Source organism: Typopeltis vanoorti, chromosome 17, assembly GCF_054136105.1.
Source record: "Typopeltis vanoorti isolate ZY-2024b chromosome 17, IOZ_Tvanoo_1.0, whole genome shotgun sequence".
In the NCBI taxonomy this organism is placed as follows: Eukaryota; Metazoa; Arthropoda; class Arachnida; order Uropygi; family Thelyphonidae; genus Typopeltis; species Typopeltis vanoorti.
The window spans coordinates 96,945,633-96,959,114 of record NC_143565.1 but is presented as its reverse complement, the minus strand read 5'-3'; the positions used below and the strand labels follow the sequence as shown (position 1 = coordinate 96,959,114).

General features: G+C 37.0%; 1 protein-coding gene across 1 annotated transcript in view; it reads right to left on the bottom strand.

The window, feature by feature from the left end:
- The window catches only part of ACOX1 (acyl-CoA oxidase 1), a 129,827-nt gene that overhangs the window by 16,539 nt on the left and 99,806 nt on the right, over positions 1 to 13,482 (bottom strand). The window contains exon 11 of the mRNA XM_090406739.1: positions 3,082 to 3,187. Coding sequence (XP_090262865.1) covers positions 3,082 to 3,187 — 106 coding nt within the window. The remainder of the gene's footprint in view (positions 1 to 3,081; positions 3,188 to 13,482) is intronic.

The window sequence follows — 13,482 nt, the reverse complement described above, 5'->3', positions numbered from 1 at the left end:
CAGAATATACATAACACAAAAGGTAGCAAAATATTCCTCTCTGAGCATTTTTCTGTTAAAGCTTAGAATTGAGGAAGGGGTATGAAGTATTCACTCCAAAAATAATAAAATAAAATAAGAAAATATTTAAAAAAAAGAAAAAAGTCAAAGATGATCAAGTTGATATGGCATTTGGAATAATTCTGCTAGCATGGTGGGATGAACAGACAAAATATTCACAATTCAGTCAAGAAAAATAATCCCGCTTACTAAAGTCCTAAAGTTGTTTGAAAAAGTTCATTTGGCCTCTAGAGGGGGTTTATGGATTATCTAAACTTTGGTCCACCAACAGGGGTGCTTAAGGGTCAAAGCTGTATAACTGAGAGGAGACCTCCACATAGCCTTTAAAGGAATGCAGAGAACCGAACAGGGCTTCTGACCTAATGTCCAATCCTCACCTTCTCGTGGTGCACCCTGCTGGGTATCTAATTGGATACTGAACGAATGAGGATGGGCTGGCAATTTGGGATTTAGCTGACCAAACTGTATTCTTATTGGTTAAACCAAAATAAAAAATGATGGTACAACATGACAAACTTTCATGCCGGCTGGGGCGTCGCCCAGTTAAACAAGGCCCCCGTTGTTTTCCAATAGAACCAGGGCAAACAGCGAAAAGGTTTTCAGATTTCTTCCAGTAGCTGGAACAAATCTGAAAACACACCCCAACTCAACATCACCAGAGTTAAAGATCGGTACTATCAACATAAGAAGCCTGAATGGCAAAGAAATGAAGCTAGCTGAGGAATTAGATAAGTACCACATAGACATAATAAGGGTGACTGAAACAAAAAAGACAAAAGCTGGTGAGATCTTTCTGAGCAATAAATACACAATGTTATATTCAGGCAATGACAATCAAGAAAAAGAAGGAGTAGCCATAGTATTCAACACAAAATATGAGGCTAATCTTCTTGAATAGCAGTCAGTCTCAAGTAGAGTAATGTGGACAAATATGAGAATGGGGAACTGGACAATGAGACTTATTTGTGCCTATGGTCCCACAGAAGGTTCTACTAAGGTAGCAGTGGAGGAATTTTTTGAGGCTTTAGAAAAAGCAACTGACACAATGAAAAAGGAAAAGTTGGTTCTTGTTGGGGATCTAAATAGCAGAGTAGGAAATGATTGTGAGACATACAAAAATATTTTGGGAAAATTTGAAGAAAAGAGCAAAGCTAATAATAATGACAAATATCTGTTGGATTTCTGCTCAGGACATGGACTGGTTATTACTAACACCATGTTCCAACATAAAAATGTGCACAAATTCACATGGAGAGAAGAGGCAAGGAATGAGCAAAGTCTCATTGACTATGTTATTGTTGATAGGGATGTTTTCTCCCTGGTGCAGGACACCAGAGTGTACAGAGGATTTGAAATTGGAGATGATCACTATTTAGTCTTGAGCAGGATAAAATTGAATTTCATATTGAAAAGAATAACATGTAAGAAAGTTTTAAAGCGAATACAAGTTGAGCAGCTCTCAGATGTGAACTGTAGACTAAAATACACAAAGATTATTGAAGAAAAAATGAAAGAGTTTGAGAACAGGAATCAAACCTTGAAGAAAGCCCTGATTGATTCAGCTAGAGAGGCATGTGGTGAAGTTGTCTGCAAGGATAGAAAAATTAGAACTCCATGGTGGACACAGGAAGTTAAAGAGGCAGTGAAGGAAAATAAGAAAGTATATCAAAAGTTCCTGGCAAATAAGTCAGCTTGTGCTCTTAGAGAATACAGGGACAAATGTAAGAATGCTAAACATTGTGTAAAACTAGCTAAACAAAAGTCATGAGAGGACTTTGGCAAGAATATAGAAAATAAATATCAAGAAGGTGGCAAAATATTCTGGAGGTTGTTGAAGAAGCTTAGGAATGGAGGAAAGAGTGCTGTAAAAGGAGTTAGAAATGATAAAGGTGACATGAAAAAGATATCCTTGAAGTATGGAGTAATTACTTTGAAAAACTGCTAAATGAAACAAGCAGTGATGACAGCACAGTGGTAAAAAACAGTGACCAGACATGCAGTCAGGAATACATATCCATACTGTTAGATCCTGAATGGAGGATTTTCTAAGAAGTTGTTTATTCAGAATCTAACATGAAAATTCTAACTAATTTAAAATAATACCTGCACACCAGCAGAAAGTAATAAGACCTTGTTATAAGTATAAGAAAATGCGTATTAATATGTGAATTGTATTAGAAATATTTGTAGTCAAAAACGGAAAACTAAACTAGAGAATTGTGTACAAATTAATGATTCCATGTAAAAGAAATATTAGGTTAAATTTGTGTCCTATTAAGCTGTCTCAAATAACTTAAGTCAACAGCTACTTTATCCTGTCTGGCCTACATAACTTCTTGTGGCATCTGTTACATAGGCTAGACGGGAAGGTCAGGAGAGATCAGCATGGCTGAATATATAAAAGACGTCGAAAAAAAGAAGGGAACACAAATCAGGCTTAGAATTCCACACAGCTACTACTGGCCATCAAGTACTCTGGCAACAGACAAACATGTCATATGTTGATAAGAACTATATCACAAGAAAATTTAAAGAAGCTGCAAAAATGCTTAGAATCCCTACACAGTGCAATAAAAATCAAGGCCTAATACTTTTACATCAAGTGTGGTCTGCCTTCATCAAAAATTTAACTGCCTTGGACCTTGATATAACATGCGTGAGCCACAGAACGTGGCAACAACTAGCATTTGTATTTGGGTTTACAATTTCAAACCTAATGCTTCGCAACTGTTCAATTAATGAACAGTTGTGAAGTAAAAAAAAAAAACCATCTAATTGACTATTAATTATCAATAATCTTTGGTTGTTGTGTTAAACTTTTATACACCATTATCCCTGATGATGTAAGCCTTACAACAAACTAAATTTGTTCGGTTTTTTATTCTTTATTGTTGAATAAACATGTGGTCACAATACCAAAAACTATCTCCAGAATGTTTAATTTATTTAGCTGCAGTCCTAGGTGGAATGAAGTCTCCTGTGGAAGACTGATTACTAATAAAAGAAAGAAAATATTCTTACCTTGGCACAAGTGATGAGATCAACATGACTAAGATTCCAAGCTATTTCAGGCATTGTACCATTATCAATTAAATGCTGAACTCTTTCCGATGCTTTACGGACCATGCTGAAAATAAATTTTCCCATTTTTATAATAAAATTGTGCTGAAAATAAATTAGTTTATTCTAAATTTAAAATCAGCTTTAGAAATAGTATTAAATTCCTAATACTTTTAAACATATCACTTCATAAGCATGTACAATTCATATTTCCAATGTGTTATGCTCACAGCTCGATATAACCACAGAAATCTCAGATGCCAGTTAAGCTGAAAATTTTCAAGTACCTAATCAATGTCATGATCACTCAAATCCTAGCTATGCGATTTGATAACTACGTTTTATCTAATTAGTGTATCTTATAGGATGAAAACCTTGAGTTTCAGGAAGGAAACCCAGCCATCTCAATCCTTAATATATTCCCATCATTAAAGTATGCCAACATTTCTCAACTGCTTTTTTTTGCAAAATCCAGACTTGACAATTTTGGCCTAAATGCAACTTATTCTTATAATTCTTACATTTATTTTATTTGCCTTATAAATTAGTACAATAAGAACTCTATTCCAATCTCCTGGAATTCAACCTTGTGATTAAATTGGTCTTTTGCATTATACAGTAGTTGTTGCAAAACTTTTATGCTGACAAATTCAACATTTTACTCTGAATATAACTACTTCAGTTGATTTCCACATTCATCATGTTTCTGATGGCTTTTACAACCCTGGGCATTAACATTTGCTTCAGAATGCATTCCTTCCAGAGAGTTTATTATTTTCTTTTTATGCTACTTAATATTTTTAAAGTAATTATTCCACACATCCAGAATATCGTTATCTTTTACATCACTTTTATGATCCTTCATCCTTTGTAGTATTCTAAGCTTTCAAAACTCTCCATGATATATATTCCCATGAATCAAAATTCATTTTGGTTAGCTACTTTTACAAATAACTTACCTTTCTTACACATTTCCATATAGTTTCTTTAAGTAAATACCTGAATTATCTAGCTCAAACTTTTATATGATTTATTCTTTTCATGAACCACTTCTTTAATATGTGCACACTATGTTATTATTATTACTATATATATATATATTTTTTTTAAACTCTGCATATAATTTCATGCTTCACTGGCTGAATCCATTTAAATTTAAGATTTGTTTTTACACTCCTTATCTTTCCCTGCAATAACAAATACATTCAGGTCTACAGCAGCTCATAGATGTTCACATCTATGAGCTGTTCCACTTTGATTCTTTTCGAAATGGTATGCATTTTTCGTTTCAATGGGATACTGAATTTTATCCTATTCAAACCTATAATGGTCACTTTTTTCAAATCCCCTATATCATCTTCTACAGGGGATCTGAAGTTAACCCTGAATCAGTATTGTAATTACTAATAGTTTTTTGTATATGTGTGCTCTACAGACATTGTAAGAATTTATGTATATTTTCAAGTTGGATCATTGTATCATACGATAGTGAAAAGAGCTCATTTGAGGCTATTTGGTGTGAGATTGAGACTGGCAGAATAAAATATACAGTGGGGTGTGCTATAGACCAGGCGATGGAATAGACTGTGGAGGTATGCATAAACAAATTGATGAAATGAGTGAAGGAGGAGAGGACACATGTGAGGAAGGAAATGGATTTTATTCAATTATTAAGGGATAACTATCTGAGACAGCATGTAATTGAAAATACTAGGGGTGTGAGAGTGCTTGACCTGGTAATAGCATCTGAGAATTTGACTGTAATGAATATGACCATGTTGCCACCAATTGGTGAGAGTGATATCATAAGGTCTTGACCTGGGAGGTGGCTAAAGGTGTGGAATTTTCGATTAAGAAAGGGTATATGTGGCATTACCGTGCTGGCAAGTACGAATAGTAAAACAAGTAGAGGTTAAATGGATGAATAACACCATTAAGCTTAAGCTGCAAAAAAAGAAACAACTGTGGAGGGAATTTAAAGAAAGAGGCGACCTGCAGGCACACGAACGGTATAAAGTGCAGGCCAGAAGTGTAACGAGTGTGGTAAAAAAAAAAGCAAAAGCGGATTATGAAAGGAAACTTAGCTATGCAAGCTAAAGAGAATCCCAAACAGTTCTTTCAATATGCTGCAAGTAAACTGTACACGGCAAAATGATTTTAAGCAATGATGATGGTAAGGAGGTCACTGAATCAGTCGATATAGTGGCGTTACTGAGCGAGCACTTTGCAAAAGTATATCATCCAGGTAGTGACATTGAAAAAATGAAGGAACCATTAGTTTACATGGGAATTGTGATGAATGAAGTGGAGGTGAGTAGTCTATTACAGAACCTTAATGTGAATACATCTGTGGGATTGGATGGTATACTGGCACGGGTCTTGCGTGAAGCGGCTAAAGAATTATCAGTGCCCTTGATAATGTTGTTTAATCTGAGTCTCAGGTCTGGTTTAGTCCTGAAGGTGTGGAAAGAGGGAAAAATAGTTCCACTGCATAAAGGAGGATCCAAGACTACTGTTGCAAATTACCGACCGATCAGCATATCAGGAGTCGTTGTCAAGGTCTTGGAGAAAGTAGTCAAGGGAAAAATACAGGAATGGATTGATGAAAATGAGATACTGTACGGGGGACAGCATGGCTTTGTGAAGGGTAGATCATACCTCAGTAACTTGCTCAAATAACAAGGTGACGGCTGAACTGGATAAGGGTAATGGGTTTACAGTGATACTGCTGGACCTGGCAAAGGCGTTTGACAGGATACCACATGGAATTCTAATCCGTAAACTACAACATATGGGAATGGATATAGGGTTGGTGAGATGGATAGGTGGGTGGTTGATGGAGAGATATCAAAGAGTAGTTTATTCAGGAGTAGAGTCCAAAAGACAGCCTGTGACTAGTGGTGTGCTGCAGGGTTCTGTTCTTGGACCACTGCTGTTTAATTTGTTCATTAACGATATAGGGAAGGATCGAAGAGGAATAGTTCATTTGTTCGCTGATGATGCAAAGTTGGGTAGGGCAATAGTGAATGCAGATGTCAAAATCTTGCAGGACGACTTGGATAGATTGGAGTTCTGGGCTAAGGAGAATGGATGTCAATTTAATGTGACAAAATGTAAGGTTATGCATTTTGGGATGAAAAGATTAGCAGCAGTATACCACATTGGTAGAACTGTACTCCAGGAGATTGATAAGGCCAGGGACTTGGGAGTGTTGGTGGATAGAGAGATGAAGTTTAGGGAGCACATTGCAAAAGTGGCTAAATCAGCTCATCAACTCATTTGGTTGTTGAAAAATACTTTGACGAGCAGAGACAAGCAAGTTATTGTACCTCTGTACCGAGCCTTGATAAGACCTCATCTCGACTACTGTGCCCAGATTTGATCACCTAGGTTCCTTCTTGATGGGCAGGAGGTGGAGAGGATCCAGAGCAGGGTGACCACCCAGCAAAAATATTTCGTACTAACTTATGCAGGAAAAAGGTACTAGATCTGAAGAAAAAGTACTAAATTTTCATTTGCTTTAGTTTCACTCTATTTACGACATTTTACGATATTACTACCTTATTATCATAGATGAAGTCATGTAAAACTGCTAAATTAACACATGTACAACAAATATGAAAAGAAAAAAAAGTCAAAACTCACCTCACTATAGTCATCTATGAGTCCAAGAGCTGCAGTTGTCAATCATCATAACAGAAGTCTCAATTGTAACTCTGGCACTTCATGTGTGTATTAATTTACCATATAATTTTTAGTTTCATTTTAGTGTTTAAATTAATGTAACATTAAATTTTCAGTTATTTATTATGCTATTTAAGTATATACAGGGGTTCCCACCCACAAGAAAAACACTGGAGGCATATATTCATTATTTTTTTTTTATCAGATTTTGCTAATTAAATTAACTCTTCAGAAATAGTAGAATCTGTAGCTGAGGAATGTTTCAATTTTTCTTTTGTCAAAAGGAATCCATTCACCAAAGGAGGGTTTTTTTTTGAGATTTCATTGTGTGAATCTACAGCCAACGCATTTTTTATAAGATAGTTACATTTAGTGCGTCCACGCTCTGTTTTCTTAGCAATTTCACTATCAGTTACAATTGTTTTCAATAGAGTTGGAAGAGTATCCATAAGCCACAAAAGAAGATTGTGTTCGGCATCCAGGGTCGTTCCTTTGGTTCGCGCCTCCTGAGTGCAAAATTTTTGTGCCCCCATTCCATTAAAAATTAAAGGATCCCGAAGTACAATAATATGTTATGAATCATTTTATTATACTGCACATTAAGAGGAATGTATATTAAAATAAAGAAAAAAAAACACAAATAGTAAAAAAACCGTATTTTTATATAATAAACAAACGTACTCCTATAATGTAACATGGAACACGACAAGAAAAGAAGAAGAGACTTTCAGAATAACTCAGCGTGCAATGGAACGTAGGATTTGTAACATCAACAAAATGGAACATGTTAGAATCACGGAACTAAGAAAGAGATCAGGCATAAAAGATATGGTAATTGCAGTATATGAAAGCAGGATGAGATAGGCAGGTCACATAGCCAAACTCAGGAATAACAGATAGACACATAGAATATTTAACTGGCAACAAGAATAAAGAGAAAACCAAGAAGACCACCTACAAGATGAGAATATCCACTAGTTAAATCTATGGGCATAACATGGAAGAGAGAGGCTGAAGATCGAGATCGTTGGAGGCATCTTTGTGACCTGCACTCATGCAGAAATCCTGAGTGAAACACAGGTCCATCAAGAAGAAAACTCAAGAAATTCCTAGAATGTTTGTTCAGTGTGCCGAGAGCAGCGATTAAAGTAAGTTGTGTTGAAGCTTGTACCATTTATTTAACTACCCAGTGACTCAGCCCCTCACTGAAATCTCTCACATTTGAAAGTGACAAATATGCACAAACATTTCAGTGTATTGGTTAAGGGGATAAAAATCCCTTATTGTTTTTTCAGCCAGTACGTGATGAGACCTCAAAAAAGGTTGAAACCGGTCTGGGTAGTGACCTCTCCTCATAATGTAAAACAGTACTACATCTCCTAAGAGCTGTGTGTTTTTACATTATGAGAAAATATCAAGAACATTGAGGGATCTTGCTCCACCTTTGCAACAAGTTGCCGTGGTGTGGCACTACCAAGTGGTCACTTACGCTTGGATACGCCGACAGTTCGTCGGCATGAAACGTTCAGATCGTAGTTTTCGATCTTAGTTTCACTTACTGGCTGAAAAACAATAAGGGATTTTTATCCCCTTAACTTATCAAGTTCGCCAGAAAAATAGCTGTTTGGCTTTTCATTTCAGTGTATTATTTATTCCCTATTTTTTATGAACGTGTTCGATTATATCGCCCCTAAATTGTGCCGCCGGGATTTTTTACACCCTTGTACGGAAGGGACCTCACCTGTCTGCATCGCATGACCATAATCTTAATTCTGCCTCTTTAATTTATTTTTCTGACTAATATTTTGAACTGGATTTAAACAATGACATTATACCTGGTGAGCTTCTTTTAGATTCTGCATTCTGCTAGTGTTTTGGAGTGTCTGCACAACGAATCAATAGACATTTGCTGCCATTAATGCTCATATCTCAAAATTTACAATAAGAAGTGTGTCCTTTACTTTTACCTAAATAAATCCAGGATTTAAGAATGGGATCCTCCAACCATTCTTCTTTGAATTTTTGCTTATATGATTTTTTTCATCTTTTTAGATGAACCTTGCAAACTTGAATTTGAATCATAATTAGCACACTTTCTCTTTTATCTGAATTACTTGTGTGAGAAGTGGTTTGTTGTGAGTGGGAAGGGCTGGCATTGAGATCTTCACTTTCAATAGCTCGTTTATGTACTTTACTGACTCATACACTACACATTTTCCCCTGAGATTTAGAATCAAATTTAAATTTAGAAAGTTTTTCTTGTCACTTGTCCATGTTTTAAAGGACGATCTAAATAATATTTTCGATGAACAATTAAACAAGTTTTTGTTAATAAAATTAATAAAAACACTGGACTTCTTATAACGCTCGTGTTATAAGAAGTCCAGTGAAAATATATTCTTTGAACAGCAAAGAATATATTTTCACTGGCTAAGGCCAGTCGGATTGCCTGAGTATGCAATCGTGGGGGGAGAGAGAAGACTTAGCGAACAGTGAGAAGGGTAGGTAAAAAAAAAAAAGAGTAATCATATTCTTGTGTCACTGAATGTGACATACAGGGAGGTAAAAGAGAAAAATATTCAACTCATATGTCTAACCCTCATGTCGTTGTTATTATTATTATTCGGAAGAGAAAAAGTACTAGATCTGTTGGTGAACGTACTAGAACACTAAAAATTTATAAAATGTACTAGATCTAGTACGAAAGTACTAGATGTGGTCACCCTGATCCAGAGCCGAGTGACTAAGATGATAGCGGGTCTATGGAATGAACCATATGAGAACAGGTTGAAGATTTGTGGGTTGCAGAAATTAGTTGATAGGCAGAAAAGGAGAGATATGATTGAGACATTCAAATTGCTAAACGGTTTCTATAGGATTAATTCAGAGGATATTTTTGAGATCAGGACTGGTGGTGGGAGAACTAGGGGACACCTATGGAAGCTGGGCAAGAGTGTGGTTAGCAGGGGTGTTAGAGCTGGGTTCTTTACTTTTAGAGTGGTAAACGAGTGGAATAAGCTGCCAGAGTCTGTTGTGGGTGCTATGACGGTGAGTGAGTTCAATGCAAGGTATGATAGATACTGTGAGAATGTCGTATAGTTGTGTGGACATGATGTTTAGGGTCTCCCTCGATGAGTCTAAGGACTCCCTGGAGTTGCCCATAATAATAATAATCATGGTGTTAATAACACATGTCCTGAGCAGAATTCTACCCAGGTACTTGGCATCATCAACTGTGCCATTTTCTTAAAATTTTTCAAAACATTTATGCATGTCTGCGATTCATTTGATAGTCTATTTTGGTCTCTGTTAAAAGCTAGCTTTTCTGATTTCTTTATATCAGCTGCCTTCTCTAATAACTCAAATTCTTTTGTAGCAGAAACTTCCCAAAGTAGTACTACAGGCACAAGTCAGTCACATTTTCAAGTGCCATTTTTAAATTTGCCAACATCACTACTTGAATTTGTCTTCCATTCAAGAAATTTCCTCTGTGTTTGGTTTTGAGTATGACAGCCACATCTGCCTTTTGCAGGTCTATAGTTTTAACAGGAAAACATTGGACAACAAGACTTATTTGTGCCTATGGTCCCAACAGAGGGTTCTAATAAAGAAGTAGAGAAATTTGAGTAATTATAAAAGGCAAATAATAAAGAAAACAGAAAAGCTGGTGTTTGTGGATAATCTAAACAGCAGGGCAGAATATGAATCCTGCACATATAGAAATGTTTCAAGAAAATTTGGCGAAAAGAGCAAATCTAATAATAATGGTAATTACTTGGGTTTCGTTCCACGATATGGATTAATCACTACTAACACCATGTTCCAGCATAAAGATGAGCACAAATGCATATTGATAAGTATGTTATTTTGATAGACAATATTTTCATGCTAGTTCAGGACACAAGAATATACTAGAGATTTGATCTGAAATAGGAAATGATCATTCAGTTTTGAATAGGATAAAATATCATACTAAAAAAAGTCTAGCACCATACAGAGGCAAATTGCACTCAAATATACTATTCATTATATTAATATTATTCAAGAAAAAAATGAAAGCCAAAAATAAGAACCAAACTTTGGAAATTTAGTCATTGATTGAAGAAGGCTGATTCAGCCAGATAAGCTTAAGCCAGAGATACTGGCTTAAGCTTAAACATGAATATATCAAACCATTTGAATACTTAAAACTGCTATTAAGAATACTTGCCTCACAAAGCCTTTCTTTGTGAAAATCATTGCTTTGATATGTCATTCAAGGAAACAATCAAACAAGCGAAGCCTTCAGTCATCAGGATGGAAATCAAATTTCACAATAGAATGTTACCAAGTATTTAGGTGGTACACGTTTTTCAGTGACTCTTCTGGTTTGCTTATCAGCAAGTGGCACACAAAAATCAAGTTTAGTCTCAAATGCAAAGATCATGGTTTATCTTATCTTTGGTTAACTCAAAGTGATAATTATCTTTTGTTCAGATGCTAAAGTGTGTGTGGGAGAGGGGACAGGGAAATTAAGCAGTAAAGTAAGAAATTCTAGCAATATACCGCTATCCATTACATCAATGGTCTACACGTGACTGCAATGGCTGTTGGAAGTTTTTTGGTTAGACTATAATAAATTTAGTTTAATCCTTTATCCAAGTGTAAGCAAACAAAGTTTGCACCTGAAGTATCTTCAGAATTGAGGCAACTTGTGGTAAAGGTGGACCAAGCTCTCATCACTTGTCTTAGTATCTCCCATAATGCAAAGCACATCTCCCTGTGGATATGTATAATGCTATGCATTAAGGAAAGGGCCACTACCCAGACCGGTTTCGAACTTTATTGAGGTCTCGTCAGTAGGAGCCAGACCCAGATACTAAGGTGGAGTAATGCAGGTCATATTTACCTATATTACCTTTACCAAGAGGTGCCTCAGTCCTGACGATACTTCGGGTGCAAACTTTGTTTGCTTACACTTGGATAAAGGATTAAACTAAATTTATTATAGTCTAACCAAGTGGGAAAAAACTTCCAACATCTTTCTCTAAATCCAGAGTAATTTAATAATAAGGTGAGACACCTTTTGGCAACTCATACAGGTAAATATGGCTTCTGCATTACTTCCACCTTAGTATTACCACCTCTGGGTCTGGCTCCCACTGACGAGCTCTCAATAAAGGTCGAAACCAGTCTGGGTAGTGGCCCTTCCCCTTAATGCATAGCATTATACATGTCTGCAAGGTGAGACACCTTGCAGACATGTATAATGAGGAAGGCAAAGCAAAAGTGGGATGAGTCAAGAGTGGAAGAGGACAGAGAGGTGTACAGAAAGAGAAAGCAAGAAGCCAAGAGAGTTGTGGCACAGGCGAAGGCCATAGCATATTAAGATCTGTATGATCAATTAGAAACAAAGAAAGGACAGAGAAAAATTTACCAACTAGCGAAATGTAGAAATAAAGCAGCAAAGGACATCTTAGATGTGAGGCAGGTCAAAGACACTGAAGGAAGAGTATTATGGAGGGATGTGGACATAAGAAACAGATGGAGAATATACTTTGAGGGACTTTTGAATGAGGAAAATGCAAGGACTCACAGAGGAGATGGGCAGCCTTCTGAGGGGATGGTGCAGAACATCAGTAGAGTGGAAGTGATGGAGGCCATGAAGAGGATGAGGAATGGAAAATCGGTGGGCCCTGACAGGATTCCAGTGGAGGCATGGAAGGCACTGGGGGAAGAGGGAATTGACCTGCTCATGAAAGTTTGCCAACAGGAAAATATACCCGAGGAATGGAGGGAGAGTACTCTTGTCCCCATCTACAAGGGTAAAGGGGATGCACAAGACTGTAAGAATTACAGAGGAATAAAGTTGATGTCCCACACAATGAAAATCCTAGAAAGGGTTCTTGATGGAAGATTGAGGAAGGAGGTGGAGGAACAATTTGGCTTCATGCCTGGTCAATCAACAACAAATGCTATCTTTGGGTTACGGCAGATGATGGAAAAGTTTCGAGAGAAACAACGGGAGCTACAGCTGGCATTTTTTGATCTGGAGAAAGCATACGATAGAGTGCCAAGGCAAGAAGTCTGGAGGTGTCTGAGGGAGAAGAAGGTTCTGGAGAACTGTGTCAGGTTGGTGCAAGAGATGTACAGAAATGTGAAGACAATAGTTCAAACCTGTCTGGGACAGACAGAAAGTTTTCAAGTAACAGTTGGCTTGCATCAAGGGTCAGCATTAAGTCCGTTTCTGTTTAATATTGTGATGGAGGTGGTGACGGAGGAGGTGAGAGAAGATGCGTCTTGGACAATGTTGTATGCAGATGACATCTTGCTGTGTGCAGATTCAAGAGAAGAAGCGGGAACTAAACTGGAAAGATGGAGAGAAGTACTGGAAGAGAGAGGTATGAAACTGAGCAGAAGTAAGACAGAGTATATGTGTTGCACAGTGGGTAGCGGCCAGGAGACAGATCTGGAGCTGGAAAGAAATGTCATCAGGAAGGTGAGGGACTTTAGATACTTAGGTTCAACAGTGGAAGAAGATAGAGGGGCTGAGAAGGAAGTGGGATGCAGGATACAAGCAGGTTGGAGAAACTGGAGGGAGATGGCTGGAGTGTTATGCGATAAGAGGGTGCCGATCAATCTGAAAGGCAAAATCTATAGGATAGTAGTGAGGTCAGCTATGACATATGCTATGGAAAC